This window comes from Anguilla anguilla, chromosome 8 (genome assembly GCF_013347855.1).
Source record: "Anguilla anguilla isolate fAngAng1 chromosome 8, fAngAng1.pri, whole genome shotgun sequence".
In the NCBI taxonomy this organism is placed as follows: domain Eukaryota; kingdom Metazoa; phylum Chordata; class Actinopteri; order Anguilliformes; family Anguillidae; genus Anguilla; species Anguilla anguilla.
The window spans coordinates 8,952,882-8,980,250 of record NC_049208.1 but is presented as its reverse complement, the minus strand read 5'-3'; the positions used below and the strand labels follow the sequence as shown (position 1 = coordinate 8,980,250).

The following is a 27,369-nucleotide window of genomic DNA, read 5'->3' as shown; positions in this document are numbered from 1 at the left end:
ACCTCCCCAAATGGTTTTAGGGTGACGATGTTATAAGAGGCGGGATCCCTCTCTACCAGACAGGCCTCAGTCAATCCCAGAATCCTCTTCACTGGCTCCTGGAGGGATGGAGTAATTAACCATTTAAAGAGCAGGTTTTTTGGAATGTTTAAAAAAAAAAAATTCTAAGTCAGTGTTCTAGAACTCCATTTCTTTCGATTACCATTAGTGATCGCAACATTGCAGCGTTAAGACAAGGACATTCTACTCGCATATTTGTGAACTTACACCTGAAAAGGGTTGACTACCACAGACGAAACACCCATTACAGCTAGCAGGTCAGAGAGAGGGACAGAGAAAGACAGAGAGAGAGAGAGAGAGACAGAGAGAGAGAGAAAGCGAGAGACAGAGAGAGAGAGAGAGAGAGAGAGAGAGAGACAGAATGAGAGACAGAGACAGAGAGAGACAGAGACAAAGACAGAGAGAAAGACAGACAGACAGAGACAGAAAGAGAGAGAGACAGAGACAGAGACAAAGACTGAGAGAGAAAGACAGAGAGACAGAGACAGGAAGAGAGAGAGAGAGACAGAGACAGAATGAGAGACAGAGACACACACAGAGAGAGAGAGAAAGAGAAAGCGAGAGACAGAGAGAGAGAGACAAAGACTGAGAGAGAAAGACAGACAGACAGAGACAGAAAGAGAGAGAGACAGAGACAGAGACAGAAAGAGAGAGAGAGACAGAGAAAGAGAGAGGGAGAGACAGACAGAGAGAGACAGAGAGAGAGAGAAAGTGAGAGACAGAGAGAGACGGGCGCTCACCGGGTGGCGGGGCGAGATCTTCTGCACGGTGAACTCGGCCAGCGAGGTGACGCAGCGGTCGGCGCTGTACTTGCCGAGCCGCGCGGCGGTAAAGCCGTCGAAGTCCAGCAGCTCCCGGCGCTGCCGCAGCGCGATACCAACGAAACTCCCAGCATGCTCTATGGCGCCAGCGACGATCTCGGCCCTCAGCTCCGAGGCAAACAAGTGCTGGGGGGGGGGGCGGGGGGGGGGGGGGGGGGGGCGGAAAGAGGAGCGGCAGAATGAGGGGAGGGGATGGAGTTGAAAAAAAGAAACGTGTGCGAGATGGAGGACAGAGGAAGAATAATAACAGGGATTCTCTTTCAATGAGCCAGTTTGTGAAATTATACTGTTCTGTATTGGCAAATAAAAAAAAATCTATAATCCTTTGTGAACACTGAACTTGGCAAAACATCAGTTCTGGGAATAAAACATACTGTATAACGCTCATACATTACTGTGAAAACACTCGCACACACAGACACAAGCTTGCGTGTGCACGCACACATGCACGCATGCACACACACACATGCAGACGCACACACATACACACATGCACACACAGACACACACACACACACACACACACACACACACGCACGTGCACACACACACACACAATCTTGCACGAGAACACACGCATGCACACAAACACACACATACGCACAAAACACACACGCGCACACACACACACACGCACGCACACACACACACACACACACTACACACACACACACACACACACACACACACACACACACAGACGTACCAGTCGGCTGAAGCCCCCGTACAGGATGCAGAAGCCTCCCTGGTAGTCTGAGAGCTCGGTGAAGCCCTCTATGGACCGATACTCGTAGGAGGTCAGCAGGCGGCCGGTGTGGGGGTCAATCTGGTCAATGCCCCACGGGGTCACCTCCAGCACCACCAGCCGCCGAGAGTCGCTCCAGTGGTGCTTGAAGCAGTTGTAGCGCTGAGGGGAGAACACCAGCACATCATGGGGTCGCGACCTTCATTCACTGTGCTGTGATTGGTGTCTTGATCAGTCGCTGCACTGATTGGTGTACCAGGAGATCAGTCACTGTGCTGTGATTGGTGTTGAGATCACACACAGTGCTATGATTGGTCGTTCTGGTGAAATTTTATCCAAACACTGGATGATGCCATGCAAGCTCAAAGTGACAGGAGGATCTGCTGAAGGTCCAGGTGGGAGGCAGTAATACTATGTACACTACTGCTCCACCCACTCCTGCAGGGACTGGGTTAAATATCCAAGCAAAATATTATAAACTCTAATGCATCCCTTCCTAAGCAAATACTAATTTGTTCACACGGTCATACATCTTTGGGATTAGACTCTGAAGAATCTCTTGCACTTTGATCAATAGACCTTACCATGGTTCTCTCCCCCCTGGTACACACACATCACACAAACTCTGTCACCTGATCACTGCATGCTACTCACCTTGCCAATTTTCTTCCCATCAGAGAAATCAGTGTGAAATCGCTGCAGTAAGAGAGAGAAAGAGAAACAATGGACTACACAACTTGAATGACTTGTCAGGGTTTACAGCAAATGTAATTCACAGTGCCTTAGATGAGATCGAGAAACAATACTTCATTGGCGCAAAAAAGAATAAGTTAGAAGTGATCTGTCACTCGAATGATGAACACCAGAACTCCCTATGAAACTCAGTGAACCCAGGTGGTCTCTCAGCAAGACAATGAAGGGGTTTCTCCCTGGGGTGGTTTCTCTGTGTGACAGCCTCTGACTGAAGTGGCTCCTCAGTAAAAGCGGTTTCTCAGTAAAAACAGTTTCTCAGTACTAGCGATGTATCTGCGAAACCGATTCTCTGTAAAGTGGTGTCTTCGTAAGGCAGTTTCTCTGTGAGGCAGTTTCTCTGAAAGGAAGCGTGGGAGACGCGGTCTCTCAGTCAGACGGTCTCTCACCAGCGCCTCTGTGAGCAGCTCGCTTCTGTGCTCAGTGGAGAATTTGAGCGTCTCGGACTTCTTGCCGGCGCCTTTGCGGAAAGTGATGGTGAACTCCGACCCCTGACCCTTTCCCACTGGGGCTATCCTGCAGATGTCTGCATATGGCCACTGACACACACACACACACACACACGCATACACACATATACACACACACACACACACACACACACACACACAAACACAGAAACATGCATTTCTGAGGTTTAAAATTATCACATTTCAAATATGAAAATAAACTCAATGAAAGGTGAGAATTTAATGTTCAGGTGGTTGTCTCAATCAAATTTTTCTAATAGGTTAGAATGGAGCATACAAGGTTAAATTTGAGCGTATACAAAATATTACATTAAGCATATAAGAGCTAATATAGAGTACGGTACAGAAACAAGTCTAAAAACAAAGCTCTGTGTGTAATCAGTGGTTGCAAGATTGCTGATTCATTGCCAAAGTGTGTAACAGTCATACAGTGAGGGTGCTATATGCTCATTGTTCATGCAAATGTGGTTCAAAGCATTAGCAGAGCTGCAGTATAGTAATTTAAACAGGTGGATTTTAAACTGACCTGGTTTGTTACTTCTAAAGTTGTGGGATTGTAGGTGGTGATGGCATGAGTCCCCACTGAAAATACTCTTTTGTACCTGAAACAGCCAGGAGAAGAGGGTAAGAAAGACACACTGCCATACAGAAAACAGCATGAAGACTGCATGAAACAAATACCTGTGAAACAACAACAACCGAAGTACACTCACCTAACAAACACCCAGGGCTGGTTTCCCAGGCATGGATTAAGTGTGGTTCTAGACTAAATTATTATTATTCCACTGGAGAGCTTCATTTAATCTCTCTTTTATTCTAGGCCTAGGTTTAATCCATGTCTGGGAAACAACATTCAGCAAAACAATACTCAAACAAACAAGCACAAATGTTTGCTTATCAGGAAAAACAAATTCTGACCAAGAAGCTCAGTCATTGGTCATTGGTAATAAGAAGCTCAGTCATTGGTCACTGGTCATAAGAAGCTCAGTCATTGGTCACTGGTCATAAGAAGCTCAGTCATTGGTGTTACGGCCCCGGCTCTAAAAGGCCATAACAAAAAGGAATCAAACACAAAATGGGATTGATTACAAAATTAGTTTATTAAAGTATCAAAAACACAAAGAGCAGAGTGAAGAAAAAAAGGGGTAAAAGTGGTGGTTAGTAGGTCACTGTTCTTCCTCCTGGTTGAGAGAGAGAGGGATCAGAGAGGTGGAGAACAGGCTCTTTTATAGAGGTCCCAAACAGGTGTTTCTGATCAGCAATCACAGCTGATTGGCCATACCCACATATGCACACCTGATACCTGAAACTATATGAAGCTCAGTCATTGGTCACTGGTCATAAGGAGCTTAGTCATTGGTCATTGGTCATAAGGAGCTCAGTCATTGGTCATTGGCCATAAGAAGCTCAGTCATTGGTCATTCTCTTCAACAGAAGGGCTGAGATCAACACACATTTCCTTTCACTCTCTCACTCTGACTTTACACACACACAAAAAAAAGTTTTGCTTAGCAGTTGTGTACAGGAAGGCCTATAAACCTTTAGTTTTATATGACCAATGACACCACTGTTTTACACAACTTTATAAGTGACGAATCAGGGGACATGGACCTCTGTGCACCTGTGACCAGGGTGCGCTTTTCAAAGGCACCTTCGCAGTCAAAAGACTGTTCTGTGATACTGTGCCGTACACAGTTGAGCACAAGTTGCTGTATTTTATAGGAGGGTTTTTAATTTTTCTAAAGAAAACTTCACAGGTCTTTTGGTTCTGTCATCTCTTATGATGACACATGGTTTGTCCTCCCACTCCTATACTGATGAAACTCAAGTTCACCTTTCCTTTCTTAAACTGGCTAAGAATGATATGCTGTATCTGATATTCTCTCCAAGTCCTGCCTTCTCCAAGACCTCTTCCATAGTCTGGCTGCTACAGATGAGCTCAGACATAGCACATCCACTGAAGAGAGCACTCCACCCTCCCCAGTGAGAAAAAACTTGATTCCAGTCCAGAGGGGTGGAAATCTGGGGCTGAGAGATGGTTTGACATAAATGGACTATATAGGTTAATCCCAATATAGCTCAGGTTTTACCTGAATATAGCCTGGCTACATCCTAGTCGGCTAGAAAACTTACACTTTTCAACCAAATACAGCTGGGTTTTCTCCTAAACGGCAAGACAATCATGTGGGGGGTGGACCCCATACAGAGCCTCAAAAGGCAAGCTGGCAGTCTAAGCTACAGGAGGTGAAATCCTATTTATGCTTGGTGGCAGACAAACCAAGCTTCAGGCAGCAGCCCACTAAGGGTACAGCAGCCGAGTCTATATGGCAAGACTAAATCCCCTAGGGATATATTCAGTCTTTCAGAGATACAACAGAGTGCGACTCCACAAACTGTCTAGTGTTAATTCAACTCTAACACTGAGTACGTATGAGTCCAATAGGGACCACATGTACATGTACTGTAAGAGTGGATTTGACACTGAACATTTTACAGTGCAGATGCATTGGTCAGCATGTTCCAGTTCAGGCAGAGCCAGATCACAGTGACATCTCTGGCTGCACTGTGGGAGCTGACAGTCACGCAGATGAACTCATTCAATTTCATTCTCGACAAGCCAGGCCAGTTCATTCAGTGTGTTCACTGTTCTCCTGAACAATTATTCACTGTTACTCAGGAGAGAGGGAGACAGGGGAAGGGAGTGAGGGGAGGTAGGGTGGGGGGATGGGGGGTGGGTGGGCGTACACAAGATCATGCATCTTTGGGATAATTCTGTGGATTAATGGTTAACCCTTCTGTCTTGTAAAAGTGTCCTGTGCAGGAGGGCTTGTGCACTGCAATGCAGACTCTGCCCTTTGTGACATCACGTGACATTGTGACATCACGTGAAGTTGTGTGATCAAAACCAGAGAGAAACAAAGAACTCTGCAGTTGACTTTCATTCCGAATCCAAAATGTAGGGCTCAGTCAATTTCTGAACCAACTGAAGAAAAAACTGTCGAAATGGACAAAAAAATAAATTAATCCAGGTCAAGTTTAATTAAGATCTGCCGTTAAGCAATAGGGAGCCTATGATTCCTAAGTAAAGCAGAATTTTCTGAGCAATGACGTTCAGCCTGAATGCAGCTGAACTCCCACAAGACAGCCAAAGTACCGGGCCCGTCAACAGGCACTCTCGGGTCCTGCATTGCTAAGTGTCGCTTAAACCGAATCACTGCAATGGTGTCAACAGCTGTGTGCAAAGCCCTCCGGCCAGCAGCCAATAAAAAGCTCCTCTTTTTTCCACGTTTTGACCACAAATTGTTTTGCTGTCAATGGCATTCTGAAATGGCTGAGCAGTAACACTGTGTAGCGTGTTCACGTCCCCCATCCATTGCCTTCAGGATGTGCTGGAAGCAATTGAAGTCGTGCAAGATCTCTGAGACTAACTGACTTTCCAAGGCAGTTACAACCTGCTCGTTTAATTTGGAGTTTGCTTAGTTGTACAATGTTTACAATATTCAGGATTGTTTGGTCAGCCGTGACTCCTTGAATTTCCGCATGCGTAGATAACGGTTTTGCATCCGCAGAATGGTTTCGCATCCACGTCTGCAGATGACCTATTTTAGCCATAAAGGTCCATTCGACGGGGTTGAAAGTAACTCTTACTTTCCTCTCCAGGAGTGCTTGGTGGTGTAGAAACAGGCCACATCTTTGTTGCCTTTGAGGACACTCATCTTCTGGAAAGAGCTGAAACATGGGAGGACACAAAAGGCATCGTAAGACAAGATGTGGAGGGAGTACATGTTCTAACCGATGAAAAGTGTTTTTCAACGCATTACATCCACAAGCAGCATGCCTAGCTTCTTTAAAGAAGGCATTCTCTACAGCATTCTTAATGAAACTTTTAGCTGTGAGTGTTTGGACAGTGCAACGTTTTAACTTTCAGGACTGAATGGATTCTTAAACATTTATGGTTGAGGTGGCAACTCTCCACAATCTGAACAGGCATGCGTGCACTATAACCTTTCCCCCCCCCCCCAAAAAAAAGTTGAATCTGTGATGCTGCCACTGATAACCTGGAATCCGTTAAATCAGTTTGAGGTCTGATCTTTCTCAGTGACCCTGTGGGAAAGAGGCTTAGTCCAAAACACGACATTCAGCATAATTCAGAGCCTACGAAGCCCTGCTTCCTCTGGAGTGTCTAATCAGCTGCCTGGAATACTGCCCCATTTCATGCTGATTGCGCTGTTCCCAGGATGCACCCTGTGCAAGATTATAACCCTCTATTCTGAAGACACTTTCCAGTTAGTGCCACCATGATATGAAAGCTGGTGCACTCACAATGCATTCAGTGGAACATGCAATATTCTGTGCATAATCCAAACTATGAGTGTATACGCACAGGAGCCAGAACGCATTCTTAAAACTGATCACACAGTTTTAGTTAAGAAAATAAAATCGCAGTATGCAATGGATCACGCACACACACATGCACACATGCTCAAACACACACGCACACCCACACACACGCGACACACACACACACACACACACGCATACACACACGCACACACACACCCACGCAACACACACACACACATGCACGCACACACACGCACACACACGCACACGCATACACACACGCACACACACACACGCACACACACGCACACACACACCCACGCAACACACACACACACATGCACGCACACACACACAAACTCACACACACACACACACACACACACGGAAGGCATCTGAGTTGTAGGGAACAAAGCAGTCTCGCAGTGCCAGTGCCGCTGGAGGGTTCCCCTTCGTCAGCAATCCGCAGCGATTCTGGCAGCATCTTACTGCTCCCTTCCTTCCTGCCATTTCTAGAGTTAAAGACCAAACTCAACAACAACAGCCCTCAGTATCAATACCTGCTTGCTTACACAAGGCGCTAACAAGGCCCTAACATGAACACCACACCAATCTATTGACAGCTTATTCCTGAACCACATTTAATCCTAAATGCATTTGTTCGTGGATTTGGGGCACGTGTAATTTGTCAAACGATTAGGCTATTTCTTGCAAAAGTACCCACGCCATGACCTGGCTCGAAAAAGTTGCATTCGATACTTCACTTGAGAATAGCAACTCCACATAGTGGTGACAGCTGTGGTATACAAACCAATATTGTCAACAAAAACAGAACTTTTCAGTAAGAATATCTGAAAGTGTATTTATTCCTCTGTCTGACCTCCAGCCACCTGCAACTCAAAAACAAATGACTACTCTCCAAAATTCCTCAACTTCCTATGGCAGATGAAATATGCTTCTTAGGCAAAGTGACACGTCTATGACCACTTATATTCTCATCACTGTTCTATTCTGTTTACAAAGCAAATAACAGACAATGTGCAAAGTTACAGCTCAAACAACAATTAAAGCACACAGTTCAATGTCCGGTGTTAATTCGAATCATGAGTATACATGAGTCCAATTGGGACCATATACACTCTGTAAGAGTTGGTTTAACACTGAACATTTTACTGTGAAGTAGCAAACATCTACATTAGGCTGCAGAACACTGCAACAGGGTAGCAGAAGCTTGCTCTTCCAGTCACCACATTCACGTGAAGTGACTGTTGAAAATTGCCAAAAAGCACAATTTAATGTAAATTTGCTTTCTAGCAAATGAAAACGAAATAGGAAAATGTAGGACAAAATACAAAACAGTAGCAGGTTCCAGCTCTTCAAATGTTATAATACGCATTTATAGCAGACTTCAGATATTTATACCAGATTTTAAAAAATATTTCAGTTGGCTAGCTCGCATTTAGTTAATATAGTCAAAGCAAGCCACTGCCCTCAAAAACAATGCACTGCGGATTCAAGGTACAACTTCCAGCTCCGTAGCTACTGCCGAGATTGTTATTTTCACGTGCACCTCGAGGATAGGTAAGCAGGTGTGCAACCGAAAATTGATCATTGCGATGCGCTGAAAACATCGCCGTCACCTGAACTGCTCTTGGCAGCTGGAGTTCGTCCCTCCGCCTCCTCCCTCGAAAGGTCGTAGTTTTGTATTTACCCGGCACAGTCCAGCTTAATTAGCTGCACACTTCTTCTACTCACTCAGAAGGAGGACATCGCCACTGTAGCTGCGCCACAGCTGGTCGCTCCTTAGACCCTTCGCGCACGCACCCCGCCTCCGACTGTCACAGGACTATCAGCTGATTGGCGACTTCGGAAGAAGCGCAGATTCAAGGAATAGCCACGAAAGGAAGGATCTGGTAATAATCCATTGTTGGAATTCAAGTGCCATTGCAGGTTTTTTTTAACGAGTAACCAGGCAACATTTTCGAGTCTAGCCTGATTTGGCATGGGCAGCAGTCTTAATAAAAACGTCTACGTACGTGTCTAGCTAGGCTATTTTTTTCAAGTCTGCTGCGCGTGGATGCTGAGAACCGTCATTTACGTGAGTGGTACCCACGATGATAATTATTCTGTAGCGACCTCTGGAGGCTTTCTCGCGAAAATGTCAGCCGTGTTTACGCACAGACCTCACATTCTTTATTCTGACTTAATTCTAAAAGTCCCCCCCTCCCCTCCTTTTTGTCTTCATTTTATGTGTGTACACAGAACATTTCGTGCGGCAGTTGAATCTGTGTCTACAGCACTTCTCTTTGCTGCATATACTACTTTTTGAAGATGTCTTTTGTATAAAGGTATTTATACAAATACAAATGAACAAAAAGCTACGGGAAGTTTTCATTTATTAAGAGCAATGCATTTATGTAATTGGTAACTGGATTCTTTATTTCAGGATAGAAATGATTTCCTATTCCTGTTTTCAGTATTTCTCCCCTTTGAGTGGTAAGACTAAATCAATCATGTAGTTGCTTCTCTGTATAAAAAAAGTTTTATTCACCAAATTGTTACAAAAGTCACATACTGCATCATGACCCTTGGACACCTACTAAAATATCTGAATCTAAAAAATGGTATAATACCTCAGAATTGGGATCAGAGCCAATGTATTATCCTTGAAGCCACACAATGCGCAAATTGATAAAGCCAAGATTAGTGTTTCATTGCCAGTTTGGTAAAACAATTACAACAAAAGCAACAAGGCTTTTGAAGTATGGTGATTGAAGCAGTCCTTCAAAGTCCTTTCTGTAATTATCAAATATTTGACTTCCACTTGTTTCAAGGTGTACGTCATTAATGTCTGTCTGTATTTGATTTTCCTACATGTCAGTTTGCTCATTTGTACATTGTCATGGTCTTTTCCTTCATTCACTCCTTCATTGAACTTCAGTCAACAAAAATACATTTAAAATGTATTTAAATTGAGATTGTCCCTTGAGGTCATTCTTTAATTTTAATTCAAAAAAGATATGTAATCAAAAAGAATTTTGTTTATTTGGCATTGAGCATAAAACTTAACACAAAACACGATCTATAAAAGGCTTCCATAACCCAGAGAAAGTGTCAGTTGCGAATACAGTATAACGCACTGAGTGAATAAAAGCCCTGCCACAGTGCCCATTCCTGGACATGCTAACGCTAGCACCGTATCCTTATTGTTCCTACACAGCGACACCGACACATTACAATGCGTACGTGGACTCACCGCTGCTGAAGGTATAAGGGAAACATGTTTTTTGGTGGCCTCCTTGGCTGAGTTGCTGAGAAGAAAAGAATTCGAACCCTGCTCACTTATCGCATTATGGAGCATCTGACCCGCGGCCTAGCATGCGCAACTGGTTAGCTTAATCAAGTTACAGCCGTTAAACATAGGGTTACTAAGGCGCATAACAGCACTTTTATATATGTTCTGAAATGAGCTGCCAGTCTGTCCCTGTGCTTAAAGAAGAACTAACTTGTATGGCATTTTAGTTCATTGTATGTCTCGTATGGAAGCAGAACTGAAATCTGTAAGTTTGTTAAATATTGGACCTATGCAGACAGAAAATATGGTATGGGGTTTGGAAGAAGTTGTTTTATGTGATAACTTGCAGCCTGAATTATTAGTTCAGCACTGTCCACTTTTATCTCCACAGAAGAACTTTTTCAACATTGCCAGTCCATATGCAATGTATATTGCAAATAAGTGAAAAATTCATCTTGCAGAAAAATTGATTTGAGTGAGCAGAATATCCCTAAGACTTTGGCCTACCTGCTTTGAATGTCATAGCCTTAAGACCACCTTCTCTTATTTTGAGGGTTAACGCTCTTTTGTCCTTTACGTCATCCGTAGTTGTGACGGCCTTGGTTGGCAACGCAGTGACGCTTTTCGTTTCCAAGCACAACGAGACGGCCAAACGCTTGCATCAAGGAGGTTAAAAGATACCGGTTTGCTTGATAGAAACTACGCTTTAAACACATAAACCTCAGAATAGAATACGTTTCGCGCAGCAATAATTGCTGTATATAAATGTTTTGATTATTTTTATATATTGCTATAAAAGGGCTAGTTAGCTGTCTAGCTAGCTAACATTAGCTATCCAACGCCCGAGAACTGTTACCGAAATGGTAAGTAGCTTGCTGGCTAGCTAGCTAGCTAGCTATATAGTTTAAGTGTGGAATGCTTTTCACCAACGTTGTAATTAGAGGTATTGTTATTTCCTACAGAATATGTAACATTAGCTACTGCCGGTATGTTGAAACACAGTACTTTATAAAGGTACAACAACACATCACATCTCAGATTGTTAGACTAGATATCTATTGACAGTGAATATAAATTAGAAGTGCTGACGGGCCATTTGCTCAGATTTTAATTCCAAATGGACTAGCTAAATGAACTATGTATTGGTAGGTAGTTGCTAACGTCAAAGCTACCAAGCAAGCGAGATCGGTGACATGTGGTGGATGGATTACAGTAACGTTAGCTGGTGTGTTTAGCTATGTTAGATTCGTTCATTCAGTATTAACGTTAATTAAGCTGTTATTCATTGTTGTTCTCTTACGTGTGAGCAGGCTGACTTGTTAATTAGTGAACACGCAGTAGAGTTTACATAGCTAATGTTATTATCTTTTTCTTGTTTTTGTAACATATGCGTATTTGGTAGTTAACACGCTTTTTTCTATTAATGTGTACTGACTGCTAGTATAATCGCATTAGTTTTCCTTATTTCGTATGGTGCTTGCCAAGGCTAACTGAAAATGATCAGCTCACAGGTGATGGAAGCTTGTTATCTAGCCTGAGCTAAATTGATGCACCTAACTTAGCTAGCAATACTGTTCTGATGTGATTGATTGTAGCCAGCTATAACAGCCAAAAGATACAGCAAGAATACCTTAACAGTTAGAATAAGTATTTTAAGAAGTGAAATTGTGTTTTGTCTCTCCTTGGAATGTGTATGGAGAAACCATCATTTTTATAAAATCAGGTTGAGCAAGAATTCAGGGTCCTTGCACAGAGGTCTGATCACTGCTTCACCACCCAGTTCCTGGAGATCTACAATCCTGTGAGTTTTCACACCAACCCTAACAAAGCACACCTCAGTCAAACAACTAGAGATGTTCTTGAGCTGCTAAGCAGTAATATCAGGTGTGCCAAATTACGGTTGGAATGAAAACCTACAGGACGGTAGATCTCTAGGAACAAGATTGGGAACCACTGATATAAGAACATGAATGCATTGTAGCAAGCGTCTTTGCCAGTGTGGGGCAGTGTAACCTAACATAAAAGCACAGTAAGCAATTGTTCCACCCCAGGTAGCACACTGTGTGGGTTACGCATTGCATGCACCACTTAGCATTTACTGAAACGGGAAAGTGACCCTGACCCTGCCCGAGGCCAAACTTGAACAGGTGCAGATGTCTGTACTTAGTTCTTTTATTGAACCCAGTCATGTTTGAGGAGGCTTACTGAATAAATGATATGATGCAGTTCGGAATATCAGGTTTTTGTGAATCGTATTTGAATTTGGCAGGGGTGTCTGGTTAACAACAGTTGTTTTTTCTGCGTCCGCGCATAGGCTGAGTTTGGCTTCAATGAGCACCATCAGAATGAAGTGGTCAACTATATGCGGTTTGCACGCTCTAAGAGGGCCCTGAGGCTCAAGACGATTGACTCCTGCTTCCAGGACCTCAAAGACAGCAGGTGACTACTCAGACAGCTTCATGTGTGGGCCAGTGGGTCCATGTCTCAGTATACCGTCAAAAGTGCACTGCAGAATTCAGTAATGCCTCCTGCTTCCAGTGTTCTTATGTTGATACAGTGTCACTTTGGGCAATGTGAATGTGAATACTATGCAAGTGCTGTTTATCTCCTAGTGGTTTCACTGCAAATACCACCAGTACTCTTACTACACTCTTTTACTGCATATTTTTCACACTGGATGGTTTCACTGGATGTGAAACCATCCAGTGTTCTTATGTTGATACAGTGTCACTTTGGGCAATGTGAATGTGAATACTATGCAAGTGCTGTTTATCTCCTAGTGTTTATACTGCAAATACCACCAGTACTGTTACTACACTCTTTTACTGCATATTTTTCAATGGATGGTTTCACATCTGTAGCCATAATGTAATTAGACAAAGCGAAACTGAGTGAACACAAAACATATTTTTTGAATTGCTATTTCATTTATTTAATGGAAAACGTTATCAAGCACCCATATCACAACTTTTTTTTCATAGAATAAATGAAATAATAATTAATAAAAAATAAAAATAAATAAATAAATACATTTTGTGTTCCCTCATGTTGCTATATTACATTTTGCCTAAAGATCTGGAACCATTCAGTGCGACAGGTGTGCAGAGGAAATTAGGAAGGGGACAAATACTTTTTCATGCCGCTGTATACTGTTTCCCTCATGTATGATGCCATGTTGGTGAAAGGTCGGACAGAACGCCCTCTGAGCATTGTCTCAGTTCTTGTACCTCTTCTGCTCATAACCGTCGACTCTCCACGATCCGTTTTGGACGGCCGATCCATGACCTTGCGACCCCGCGACCCTGTGACCCGCGACCCTGCGTGCAGGCTGACGGAGGAGACCTTCACGGCGGACGAGGTGGCGGAGATGCTGGAGGGCCTGCGGGCGGTGGTCCGGGGCGAGGTGGAGACGGAGCTCATCAACGCGGCCCACACCAACGTGCTGCTGCTGCGGCAGCTCTTCTCCCAGGCCGAGAAGTTCTACCTCAAGCTGCAGACGGACGTCTCCGAGCTGGAGAACAGGTCGGCTCTCCGCTGGGGTGACGGGGGGGGGGGGGGGGGGGGGGGGGGGGGGGGGGGGGGGGGGGGGGGGGGGGGGGGGGGGGGGCGGGGAGGGGGAAGAGAAAGAACAGACCAGGGGTCCTCGGTCTTATCAGGAAAGGGGCTGGCGTGGGTGCAGGCTTTTGTTTCTACCAGACCTGGGTCCAATAAGTATTGGTTTTGGATTAAAATACTTTTCTGTGCTCTGTTGATCTTGCCTGGTTTCATTGAGCTTGCCGATATGACCATAAGGCGAGGTTTGCACTTTTTGAGAGAATTTCATTGGTTCCAATACACCAGACAAGATCAGTAAAGTGTATAAAAGTAAAGTGCATATTTCTTTTGAATCCAAAAGAAATATGTATTTGACCCAGATCTGGTTCCTACCAAACCAAGCAGTAACACACCTGATTCTAATAATCAAGGGCCTTGACAAAGACTCTAGTGGTTGATTAGCAAAATCAGGCATGTAAATGTTTGGTTGGCCATTTCTGCATTAGATTGAGGACCCCTAGATTAGACTATGCTTTACAGGAGCCTTTTCAGGCTGGGTTGTGGTGAACAGTTGAGAGATACCTGTGGACAGTGGGGCTCACATAAACTAGAGGTTGCTTGTGTTACTGTACTAGTGAAGGCTATAGATGTCTGGGCACCTTAAAAGAGGTCAACATTTTATATTTAGCATGTTTACTTAGGATTATTTAATGTGATTGGAAACATTCTTGGAGCTAGTCAGGATAATTGCCTTTCTTATCTGTAAAACAATAGTGCCTCGTTCTTGAGTGTGAGCCTGGAAGTTAATCCAACTGCTATCCTGCCACCGTGCACTACAAATGAGAAATGCTGGTAGATTAACTGATTGCAGGGAGTCCACTTTTTCTATGAGTCATGCACTAAGCAGAAACTAACCCTCATGCAACTTCACCTTTTTCTGTCAACAGCATTGTCTGTTTTCTGCATCTGTTTTCTTCTGTGGATTATAAATTCACATCTGACCACATAATGTTGTTTGCTGCTGTTAGTTCATCAGTCAAAGCAACCGGTAGTGATCTGTATCGCAGGCCAGCCAGTTCCACAATGGTTTACACACACTACTTGTAAGGACTTCAGCGTCTCCCAGGAATAAATCTCAAGAGCCTGTGATTTGGACATTCAGGCTTTGCAGAACTGGAAAAAAACAGAGAGACAAACAGAAGATCACTCCTTTGAGGTGAAGTTACATAAATTAGATTCAAAGGTGTGAGCTGTGGCAAGGCCTGTGCTTTTAACGGCTCGAAGCGCATCTGAAATTACATCACACAGGCGGAGGTAAGGTGTGCACAGGTGCATTTCAGGTCACCTCAGTTCTCATCTATGGCAGTCTTTCAGTCACAGAAACCCACTTCCTGCCTCTGTTTCAAAAGTGAAGCTAGGCGTTCCCATAAAAAAAGTCAACATCTTTGATTCTTGTCTTTTTTCAGTTTGACATGGTTGATGTACACAAATCTCATGTGCTGGCCTTCGTTGGAAACGGGCACGGCTAGTTAGAATTTGGTGTCTCTGAGTGGGAGACGACAAGGGAAATCTTGTTGGCTTTAGCGTTTGCTTTTCTAACGCTTTTGTTTCTGTGTTAGCTTCAGGGCATCATTCGTCCTGCAGCATTTGTCATGGCTACAGTAGGAGAATCATTCCTGTGCAGTGGGTAATTTCTCCTACTAACTGAACAGCACGACCTCGTACAGGTGTGGCCATCGCCTGTGCCTAGCACCTGTGCTAGTACTCCTCGTCGTCATGTGAACGTGAATGTTCCTGCAGGAACGGCAAGCAAACTAGGGTCGTAAAATCAGTCGGAGCAGAGCGTACCTTCCCCTGCCACCCTGGGATTTGTCCATACAGCTGGGAGCAATGTCCTCAGCTGCTCCTCCATTGCAAGTCACGGCAGTGGGTGAAGGCTTGGAAGCATACCAACTCACGTTCCAGGGAAGTGATAGGAGAGTGTACTGTATGTGCCGTCCGTGAATACTTTCAATACCATCAATCAAAAAAACGAACACGTATGGAAAGTATAGAATCTACCAAAATGTAATAAATGACTGTATTTGCATAAATGACAAAGAATGTTATCTGAAGAGAAATCTTTTAAGTCGGCATTCCTCAGTGAAGTAACTGTGTGGGAAATTATGTAGTAATGGGATTTTATACATGCAGTATCATGTTTTTTTTTGATACATACAGTATCATACATACGGTTTCAGTATCATTTTATACATACTGTGTCTTGAAAAATTGACCCTTGTGATTAGAGCTGGACTTGATTTTGTAATGGCATTGGCCCTTACAAAATCAGATTAAACGGATCAGATTATAACATAAGGGAGTTTTATAGTGGGACAGCTACACTGCAATTTACAACTACAAAGACATATCCCGTCAATGCCCATGGTAGGGGTGGACAAGGTTTACCATGTAATTAATTATGAGCAGGAAGGACCACAGCTGTAGCAATCTGACTGCGTTAGGCATCAAAGGGAACCGGAATGGGGCAAGGAGGGAAAAGAAGTAACAGGGATCAGCAGAAATTTAGTTTGAGAACAGATGTGTTGGTGAGTGACTGACGCTAGTGACACTGATGGTTAGCTTGTTCACATCAGCACTTTAGGTGAAGCTACTTTACAGACCAAGTTTTTTTTTTAATGTCACATTGTATCTAATTTTATTTCACTGCATCTAGTGTTCAGAACTAGCTAGCTAGCGTACATAGCATTGATTATCATCATCTCATAGCCATGCCTATCCAATGAGTACTGATATCCACGGTAGCTAGTCTAGCTACATGCTACAAAACCGGCAAAATATAACGTAGCTTAACTAGCTATGTTTTGATTTTGTGCACAGTAAAACATCCAGTGTTATTTCAACTTTAACAGAGTACCATATGTACTCTAAGAGTAGATTAACACCGAACAGTTTACTGCGTGTGAAGATAGTAGGTAGCTACCTAGCTAGTTGGTTATCCAGTTGTCACTTATATTGATAGCTGTTACTGCATTATATTTTCTCAGCTAGTTAGCTAGAAAGCAGTAAAAAATACCTACAAGATGCTGGGATGTATAGCCAAAAATATTGAGTATATAGGTTTTAATTATCTTAGACCTTAGTTGGAGTATTGTGTGCTGTTCTGGGGACTGTACTACAAGAAAGATATCAAGGCTCTGGAAAAGGTTCAAAGAAGAGCAACCAAATTGATTCCAGGTATGAAAGATAAAAGCAATGAGGAAATACTTAAGTTGCTTAATCTCTTCAAGTTTAGTAATATGAGACTTAGGGGTGATTTGATTGAGGCTTTTAAATTCATAAAGGGGATCAACAAAGTGAACTACAAGAGATTCTTCTGGTTGAGTTATGTTAGAACAAGAGGACATAAATGGAAATTACAAAAGGTAAATTCCATGCAGACATTAGAAAGAATTTTTCACACAGAGAGTAGTCAATGTGTGGAATAGCCTGCCAGGTCACGTGGTAGAGGCAGAAACTCTGGGGATTTTCAAGACTAGGCTTGATACAGTACATTACATTACATTACATTTATTTGGCAGACGCTTTTATCCAAAGCGACGTACAAAAAGTGCATTTCATGGTCATAGACAACTGCTAAACACAGGTTCAGTAAGGTACAATACTTATTTTGTACAGCTATTTCTAGCCAAGAACACAGTTTAGTTCACACAGTGAACACTATTCAGACCTAACCTCTGCAAAGCCAACTAGGCAGAATAAGCAAGAATAAGAATAAGCCAATTACCAAAAAGTGTTAGATACTATCTAGTCTGTAGGTAATCAGAGTACTAATCTAGTCAGGAAAATGGCAAGCATTTTTGGGCTGAATGGCCTGTTCTTGTCATCATGTTATATTATGTTGTTACGACCACTAGCAATACATCATTGTCTATACACCACCACCTCTACCAATCTGGCCCAGAATCTTAGGTGATGGGAGACTACTAAAGCTATGAGCTGAGAGTGTAATGACTGTGTTGTGTTCTTCAGCCTTGCTCAACTGTTCAGACGCATTACTTTTTAAAACATTTTTCCTTAGAAAAATGTGATTTATAGGGTGGAGTATGTGCAGCTTGCGCAAACACAATATTTCCCCATTTTGGCAAACTGCTGTAGGAGTTTTGTAACTGGCTAGGCGGCTAGGCGCAGAGTGACTAGCCTCTACTGTGCTATTATGGCTAGTTTGAGCCAAAGGGGGATTCCTTACTGTGTGTCCTGGCCTTTTTTTTTAACTTCTGCCCTTGCAGGAAAAAACAAAATTAAATCATATGAGTCCTGCATGATGAATGCTGTTAAAAAAAATGTGCTATAGACATTACTCTTTAATGGAGCTTTAAGTGAATAATTAAAGTGCAATAAGATTCTGCAGTGCATGCGTACAGTTTCACAAGAATATTAAGGCTTTAAGGTGTAAAGGTCACAAATAAGTGATCGTAATGCTCTCCGCTGAACATTCTAATGCTCACGTAACAATCACAACTGGTGACTGGAAGCAATGGAGTTCTAGAACACTGACTTAGAATTTTGAAAAAAAAAAAAAAAACCTGCTCTTCAAAAGGGTAAAAGTGGCAGCGGTCGATGTGTTTTGTAATAGACCTTATATTAAATGTATGTTTTACGCCAGAATTGTCCATTAGAAACACCTCTGCTTTTTCCTCTTGCGTTCGAGTGACCGATAAAAAAGCAGATTTTTTGTGTGTTTTAGCAGATAATAGTGCTTTATAATAATTCGGGCCACGCTAAGACGCAGTGGGGCTGGGTTATTTTGATAGCTGCGCTCAGGTAGAAGTATGCTGACATGGCATGCTGGATTCCTAACGCCTGTCTTCACAGGCAGGGGGGATTGAGAAGGAGGGGGAAAGCGTCTTTCTTTTGGCGAACTACCTCCCACCGGACGGACCTGAACTTGTTACGAGCGCACTGCCAAAGGACACAAAAAAGAGATTGATAGCCACAGCGGCGAGAGTATGGATTTGGGCAGAAACGCAAGCCTGGAGGGGTTCTGCTGTCTATGGAGAGAGAGGGGGAGAGAGGGAGAGAGGGAGAGAGAGAGAGGGAGAGAGGGAGAGAGAGAGAGAGAGAGAGGGAGAGAGGGAGAGAGAGGGCCAACTCTTCAACACTCCCCAAAAATCCCCCAAAACTTCAATTATGGTGTTCAGTTGAAATATACAGCACTATATTTCATTTGCTTTATGATGTGATACACTGTTGATGTGCAAAAGGAGAACTTTCAGAGGCCTGCTCGTGCACTGGAGTCTCCTATACCATTTAATACTCTGAAAGGTTTTAAAAAAAAAAAAAAATCAGACTAAATAGTGCCTACAGTGAAGAGTCGCTCCTATTCCAGCTGGAGTAGTAACATATTTACCGTTAACCGCAAGAATCTGAATTGCATTGAAATTGTGTTGCCGCCAACTTTTTATTTGTGCTGCCCAGAGCACTAATGGCAGCTGTAGTCTCTCTGCCTTCCTGGTGCGTTTCAGGGACCTGTTGGAGCAGGTGGCGGAGTTTGAGAAAGCCGAATTTAAAAGCACCAACAAAAAGGTGAGTGAAAAAGCGAGCGTACGTGCGGTCACAAGTGCGCATACCTTTCAGCGAAAGCGTTCTGATCTGATTGAATTCAGGCATTTTCTTGGCGTTTGTTTGAGTTCCTTCCATGGTGTAACACTACTTGATATTCGTTGGACAGAAATACCATAACCAGCTTGCAACTTTGCTTGCAACTAGTTATCGCCGGCCAAAGTGATATAAAATAAAATAGTCTCTAATGTGTTTCATTGCATGCATTATAACATAATTGCATGTCATTTGTTATAAGCTGGCCATAATGTACATGCAGGCTTTTCACAAGGGTTATGGTCAATATTTAGATGAAAAAAAAAAAGTATTTAAAAAAAAAAATTATTTTGAAGACCAGCTTCAAGTAAAGTGCAACCTCTTGTATTTACCTTCTATTATTGTTTAATCTCCTATAGACAGCTCAGGAGTCCAGCAAACCTAAACTGGCCCCTTTGAATGAAGGCGGGGTGTCAGAGCTGCTCAACAAGGTGAGTAATTTCTGGAGAAATCGTGTGTGGTCTTTCATTTTGGCTCAACGGTTTCCACACACTTTCCTGAGAATCGGTTGGTTGTGGTGACTGTCAGACTGTGGGATTCAATGCTGACCAGTCATGTGTGCGATGACAGGGGGAGAGCCCTGCTGGCTGAAACCCTATGGCCTACATGGCACCATGTTGAGTTGAGTTGACGGAGTGTAGCACAGCGGGTAAGGAACTGGGCTTGTAACTAAAAGGTCGCAGGTTCGATTCCCGGGTAAGGACACTGCCGTTCTACCCTTGAGCAAGGTACTTAACCGGAATTGCTTCAGTATATATCCAGCTGTATAAATGGATACAATGTAAAATGCTATGTAAAAGTTGTGTAAGTCGCTCTGGATAAGAGCGTCTGCTAAATGCCTGTAATGTAATATAATGTAATTTAAGTTATACATCCCCCTGTGTGGCTGCAAGGTCACAGGTGGCATTGGCAGGATTAGCGCACACAAAACCAATAACCCGACCAGTGATTGGTCACGGTATTTATTTTGCACCAATCATCGGTTGTGCTATTAGTTTTGCGTGTGCTGACGGGTTTTGCACGTGCTAAAGGTTTTACTAAATAATGTTTTTATTGGATGCAAGGCCCGACAGCTCCTACATAGCCATTTACAGGATTATCAGGACCCTGGGTAACCTTACTTACAGCTTGATGGTTTCCTGGAACTGTATTGCTTTATTCTGTGAAATGGGTTGATAGTACTCATTTAATGCTAATCGAAAGGTAACATACTGATGATCATTTTAACAGTAATTTGTGTATTTGTTCAGACTAACTCTGCGGTGTATTGCGTAGTTAGCCCTATGCACTCCTCCTGATTTGTGTAATGTGCTCCTATAAGGAACAAAAAGACATCTCTTTATTTTTCACTTGCAGGAGATCGGTCGTTTACAGGTAGAGAACGACAAGCTGAAGTCCAGGCTTCGGATGTTGGAGTCGCAGGTATGTCTCTGCATCTGTTTATTGAGCCCTCAGGCACATGCAGTGGTCCTCACCGTGTTTATTAATGGTGTGACAATGCAGGTTTATTCCAGTTCGTTATGAACATTTTTGGTAGCGCAATGCAACGCAACACAAGCGTAAGTGTCAAGCTTTGCACCAAGGGGGCGCTGTGGCAGGCAAGACGAAGCCGTCTTCTTCCGTTTGTGCTTTCTTCCACTTGGTCTTTCACAACTGTCGTGGATCACCCCCTTGAGGAGGGCTGTGCGCTTGTAGTTGTCATTTGCATTTGAGTGTTGAGTGTTTCAGGCCTTACGTTACACCCCCGAATTTCGGGGTGCTTGAGTGCTGATAGCTCCCCCTTGTGGAGAATCTTCAGCCTGCTGAATGTGAGTGAGTGTGTGTGTGAGTTACAAGTGAGGTCCGTGAGGTGCTTCACATCTGAAAATGAGGTCACATTTGTTTTGTTTCCTTACTCACTCTACCACTCTGTCGGATTTAAGTCACGGGTTGTTGTCATATCGGCGAATCTACAGCCGCCTTCACGTCCTGAGCTGAACGGCAGTCTGTACCTTCAACCCACGCGTGGGGCCAGGAGCACCAAACCCAGCCTCATTACATTACCGGCATTTAGCTGATGCTCTTATCCAGAGCGACACAGCATTTACATTGCATCCATTTATGCAGCTGGAAATATACTGGAGCAATGCAGGTCAAGTGTACAAGGGTACAACGGCAGTACCCTAGCGGGGAATCGAACCTGCGACCTTTAGGTTACAAGACCAACTCCATACCCATTATACTACACTGCCACCTCACTTTGGTTTCCCTGTGGTCAGTCCTCTTTTCCCTCCTTGGGCATGTACACGCAGAGAGAGTGAACGCGTGGGAGCTGCTAGCCGATTGCTGATTGTGTTGAGATACCGTGTCCTTAAACATATTTCCTATAATGGACAGAGATTGTAGGAAACCAAAACAACACTTGAACCAAAATGACACTCTTGGAGAACGGCTTAGCGTACGAACCCACCGTTTCTGAAAGCCCAGGGCGACTCTAGCCCTTTATTTTCAGGCAGGTTGATCTCTTGCATTTTTTTTTTATCTGCTTGCCCTGATCTTACCCATACACGGTTAAGATATATAGATATCTATATATATATATACACAAGTGAAGCTAACAGTGACAGTTAAGAAAAGAAACACCTACCTAAATCCCACTCCTTATATATATACACAAGTGAAGCTAACAGTGACAGTTAAGAAAAGAAACACCTACCTAAATCCCACTCCTTATATATATACACAAGTGAAGCTAACAGTGACAGTTAAGAAAAGAAACACCTACCTAAATCCCACTCCTTATATATATACACAAGTGAAACTAACAGTGACAGTTAAGAAAACAAACACCTACTTAAATCCCACTCCTAACCCAACACAAAACCAGCAACCAAACCAGAGACGCAAACCCAAACTCGAAGTCTTTTCAGAAATTACGATCGATACACAGAAGTCAAAATAGCACGAAGTCACAATAGCAATACAAGAGTGAACTAACATTCAAATCCAAGTCACTGGGGAGTAACTGACAATATTCGCTATATATAGGTGTGGATCTGTTCCTCATTGGCCGCCAGGCAGGTCCGCAGAAGAGGATTGGGGAGAAAACACCTCCGCAGTCGCAGTTCCAGTGGAATATCCTGGATGCATATTGGAACGTACTCATCGGCCTGTAACCTACACCACATGGTAACAGACTGTTTTTTTTTTTGCTTCCAGGCTACAAGTGCGTTGGATGAGAAGTGGAAGGTGGAGCAGACCCTGAGGGACCTACAGAGGGTCCAGGGGGACCAACAGGTATGGGAGAGCGACCGGTATAGAGATTGCAGGATAGATACAGGAATTTAATATTGTTTTATGCATTATATTTAGGGTTATTAAGTAGACTTTCCAGTTTCACTTTTATAAATATTGTAAAAGTGTAAGTTTTTCGAAATGTAAGTTCTCAGCTCTGTGTTGATAGGTAAGTGTCTTTTCAGTGGCTACTTGGCTGTCAGTGAACATTTGGTCCATTGTGGAAATGTATGCATACACTAAAGAATGAATTCACTTTAAACGGTCAAATACATCAATCTGTCAGTACGTTTACGAGTTAATGTGAAAGAAGACACTTTTCAGTGAACTATATGTGAATTTTGAAGATTATCTCAGGACAGAAAGGCTGTTGACAGCAGAACCTGTATGTATTTGCCCAGTTTCTGCATAAAGAACATAACAGAACGTGCAATAATCTTTTAATGTTTGTCCTCTAAATCAGGGGTGTCAAACTCCAGTGCTGGAGGGCCGCAGTCTCTGCTGGTATTCGCGATTTCCTTTCCGGCAGCAGACAGTTTAGGCCTTGGAGACCAGGTGTGCAGAGTCTTTAGCCAATCAGTCACCAGGTGTGCAGCCTCCTTAGCCAATCAGCGACTTAGATTCAGCACTTACTGTTAGTGCAGGAACACACGAAGGACCTGCAGACACAGCAGCCCTGCAGGATTTGAGTCTGAGAGCCCTGCTCTAAGTTCTCTCTGTGGTCTTAACGATAGTGTCACTCGGACGTTAGAGGCAGTTATAGGCGTAGTCTTTGTCACCCTTTCGTGTTTATTTGTCTTTAAATTGCTGTTTCTCTTTCGTTTGCTTCCTGGAATGTTATTGGTACGTATCCCTACCGTCAGTGTCTTATTCTCCTCAGATTGGAACAAAATACAATATGTCTGAATTTCATAGCAATCGTAGCAATTACCCCATTACTTTCTCATTGTTACCATATTTCATCATACTGTATAATAGTCTCATGGCAGTTACAACATGGTAGTGACTCTAACCCAAGCACTTGTTGATGCTTTTTGCCTGGCCTCACCACTGTTACCAATGTTGCCTGAATTAAACCCCCCCCTAAAAAAACTCTCGTGCAGATTTTTCACAGTTTGACGTCATAAGTTCTTCGAAATCCCCCATCTACCATTGACTCGCATAAATTTGAATATTTTTCCAGTAAAACTTCCCCTATTAGATCTCTCTAAAAGCCCCCTGCATTTGGGTGGGGGTGAATCCCCCTAATGTGGCCACCCTGACTGTTTCCTCTCCCCCTCCCCTCGCGGCCCAGCGGTCGCTGCGGTCCCAGGAGATCGACGGGCTGGAGGAGACGGTGGCCGCGCTGAGAGCCCAGTTCCAGGACACGCTGGGCGCCAGCACCGCCACGCAGGAGGACCTGCAGCACAACCTGGTCGCCGCCAAGCACGACCTGCTGCGCGTGCAGGACCAGCTGGCCCAGGCCGAGAAGGTTTCCCCCGGCAACGGCGTCCCTCACGCACGCACATACACACAGACACACACACACACGCACGCACGCACACAGACACACATGCACGCACACACACACCCACACAGACACACACACACACAGACGCACCCACACGCACACAGACACACACACACACATGCACACACACACGCACACGCACACACACCCACACACACGCACACACACAGACACACGCACGCACACACACAGACGCACGCATGCACACACACACACACACAGACACACACACACCCACACACACACGCACGCACACTGAGCCACATGCCCCTTACTGAGGAATATTGCTCTTGTTTTAAAATACAGCACATTTAAATAATAATAATAATAATAATACAAACACATTTTATTTATGTATTTATTTTTAAAGCTGTTAAATATATTTATGTTTTTATATAATAGGACAAATAACCTTGGCTGTTACAAAGGAAATGTTGCTTAACTACTGTGTGTGCGTGCGCGTATGTGTGCGTGCTTGTTTGCGTGCCTGTGTGTGTGTGTGTGCGTGCTTGTGTGCGTGTGTGTGTATATGTGCGTGCCTGTGTGCATTCCTGTTTGTGTGTACTTGCGTGCGTGCCTCTGTGTGCGTGTGTGTGTGTGTGTTTGCGCGCTTGCCTGCGTGTGTGTGACTTCGGTAGGAGCTGGAGAAGAAGTTCCAGCAGACTGCTGCCTATCGCAACATGAAGGAAATCTTGACCAAGAAGAATGAGCAAATCAAGGAGATTAGAAAGCGTTTGCAGAAGTGAGCAGCAGCACCTAGCATGCAGCAGGGCATCTTGTTACATCACGTCAAATTACATAATTTCAAGTCACATCACATCCCAACATATTCCTTATGCCAGGGATAGCCTACCCTGTTCCTGGAGCTCTACCATCCTGTAGGTTTTCACTTAAACCCTAACAAAGCAAGCCTCATTCTACAGCTAGAGCAGGGCTGCCCAACCCTGTTCCTGTAGATCTACCCTGCATCCTGTAGGTCTTCATTTCAGCCCTATGAGAGCGCGCCTCCTTGAGCTGCTAATTAGCAGAGTCAGGTGTGCCAAATTAGGGTTGAAATGAAAACCTTCAGGACGGTAGATCTCCAGGAACAGGGCTGGGAACCAATGCCTTACGCTATCATCACACAGTCATGCTTGCACGTTTGCTGGGCAATGAAATGAGATTGGAGTTCATGAATATGAGTTGAGTGATTCTTGTAGGTCCGTCCTCCAAAGCCAGGAAGTGCATAAAGGACTTTTTGTAATCCTTGATTAAATGTCTGTAAGTAGGTGCCAGGGGCCATATACATAAAGCGTCAAAGAATACTTTACAGTACATTACATTTATTTGGCAGATGCTTTTATCCAAAGCAACGTTAAGTCCAGTTCACACAGTGAACATCACTCTGACCTAACCTATGCTAAGTCAAACTAGGAGGCAAGCTACAACATCAAGACAATGATACAAGGCCAGAATACTAGTGCTGACAGGGATCACTTTTCTGTTTTAGCTCATAACGAGTAAGATGAGGGTGTGGACAGGGAACAGCAGATGCCAGATCAGCTCTCCCACTCCCACTGAGATTAATATCAGTTCTGATTTAAATAATAGTGTTTATAATTATGTTCATTTTTTCGCAGGTATGAGCCAGATGAGTGATCAAACTGAGAACATGCTCTGGTGGGATAACATGGAGAAGGCAACGAGAGGGAACGAGATATGCTGCAGCACCTGAAGCATGAGCTCTCCCACAACCTTGCTTTCTACTTCAGTGAAGCACATGATCTTTGGACGGAGGAAGGGGTTGGAAAACGTGAACTGAGAAATGTTGCGTAACAGTAAACATTGGTGACTCTGTCAAGAAATTCCCCATCTGCTGATGTTGTCGACTTATTATTAGACCTGAGTAGGAAGTGTAAACACACAAGAGTAGAAAGGCTGTTTGTCAGTGGTTAGTCTGACCTGGACTGCAAGGGGGACTTTTACAGTCACAGATCCTATAGTTGCTGGACGAACCGAATATTGAATATTTCTTTTTTTGCTCTGTAGTTTAAGTTCTGTCACATTCCAGTTGGGAAAAGCTCTGCATTTGTTTTCTCAAAACGAGGCAATGCTTCCTTTTCCCTTATTGATAATGTATATATTTTGTACATCTCTGTGCACAGGGAGTGATTCGCTGATAAATGAGGGAATGTTGTTTTTTTTACAATCTTTTTCCCATTTAAATTGTCTGAACGACTTTAAGAGTCATGGTGACACTGCAGTTTCGGCGTGACGAAGTGTGTGTGCTGTCATTGGCCGCCTGCAAAAATAAACGCAGCGACAATTATTTAACAAGCTTCAGTTCCTCCTTCACGTCCTCCTCCTCCTAGAACGCAGCTCGCCGGACGCTGAGGATCATGGGGGGCTCTGGGACGTGACGCGGGACACGCGAAGCGACCCTGACTTGCGTGTAGATTCCACGCCCCCTACCCCCACCCCCCACCACCACCCCCCTCCTCGCAACAAACCGGGATCTGAGACCTTATCACAGACAGAACCAACCGGTCAAATGCGCACATCTCAATAAAAGTCATTTAGAAACAGCATTGGGACTCCCAGAACAAGGTTTCCGCAGCCACCTGACGGAAGGGGAACGGGTTAACACCTGCCTCACGAAGGGATACGAGGCAGCAGACCTGCGCGCTTGATTGACACTCCGCAGCGAGAGCGTGTTTCCACAGGGGAAGGTATGCCCGCCTCGCCTGGCCCCCCTAAAAAGCACATACAGGCCTGGCCACACCCAAACAGCGCACTCGCAGAGACCCGGCCAACGGCTCCCGGAGGCTTTCAAGACCAGGCAGCGGCTGCTGTCACTCCCGTGCGCCTCATACACAAATTCCTCATTTTATAACTGTAATATCTGGGGGAGACAAAAAAAAAAAAAAAAA

At 43.9% G+C, this 27,369-nt stretch overlaps 2 protein-coding genes across 8 annotated transcripts in view; one reads left to right on the top strand and one right to left on the bottom strand.

Annotated features, from left to right (window-relative positions):
- Window positions 1–10,542, bottom strand: part of LOC118233791 (dnaJ homolog subfamily C member 13-like) — a 43,598-nt gene extending 33,056 nt beyond the window's left edge. For 2 of the 4 annotated variants that reach the window (XM_035429738.1, XM_035429739.1), the window contains exons 1-8: window positions 10,447–10,542; window positions 6,495–6,575; window positions 3,373–3,448; window positions 2,766–2,915; window positions 2,281–2,322; window positions 1,588–1,788; window positions 801–1,007; window positions 3–98 (exon numbers count right to left, since the gene is read on the bottom strand). In XM_035429738.1, coding sequence (XP_035285629.1) covers window positions 3–98; window positions 801–1,007; window positions 1,588–1,788; window positions 2,281–2,322; window positions 2,766–2,915; window positions 3,373–3,448; window positions 6,495–6,575; window positions 10,447–10,472 — 879 coding nt within the window. In that variant the 5' untranslated portion in view covers window positions 10,473–10,542. Of the gene's footprint in view, window positions 1–2; window positions 99–800; window positions 1,008–1,587; window positions 1,789–2,280; window positions 2,323–2,765; window positions 2,916–3,372; window positions 3,449–6,494; window positions 6,576–8,830; window positions 9,080–10,446 lie in introns of those variants that run through there. The other 2 variants (XM_035429741.1, XM_035429740.1) reach the window with 2 other exon arrangements.
- LOC118233792 (leucine zipper transcription factor-like protein 1) lies at window positions 9,015–26,773 on the top strand. Of its 4 annotated transcripts, none has more exons than XM_035429746.1 (10): window positions 9,015–9,103; window positions 12,800–12,924; window positions 13,813–14,007; window positions 19,545–19,605; window positions 20,037–20,108; window positions 21,034–21,099; window positions 22,876–22,953; window positions 24,245–24,421; window positions 25,099–25,202; window positions 26,080–26,773. In XM_035429746.1, the coding sequence occupies exons 2-10, from the start codon at window positions 12,848–12,850 to the stop codon at window positions 26,096–26,098; spliced, it is 849 nt and encodes a 282-aa protein (XP_035285637.1). In that variant the 5' UTR covers window positions 9,015–9,103; window positions 12,800–12,847; the 3' UTR covers window positions 26,099–26,773. The 4 variants fall into 4 exon arrangements, with proteins under 4 accessions (XP_035285637.1, XP_035285635.1, XP_035285634.1 ...); XM_035429744.1 differs by lacking the exon at window positions 9,015–9,103 and adding an exon at window positions 10,350–10,457 and having other exon boundaries at window positions 24,263–24,421; XM_035429743.1 differs by lacking the exon at window positions 9,015–9,103 and adding an exon at window positions 10,350–10,457.
- Window positions 26,774–27,369: the final 596 nt, after the last annotated feature.

Coding starts and splice junctions, on each gene's coding strand:
- LOC118233792 (XM_035429743.1), top strand. CDS start 10,371: ATGCTAACGCTAGCACCGTATCCTTATTGTTCCTACACAGCGACACCG. Junction 14,008..19,544: donor GTCTCCGAGCTGGAGAACAG/GTCGGCTCTCCG, acceptor GGTGCGTTTCAG/GGACCTGTTGGAGCAGGTGG. Junction 22,954..24,244: donor GGGTCCAGGGGGACCAACAG/GTATGGGAGAGC, acceptor CTCGCGGCCCAG/CGGTCGCTGCGGTCCCAGGA.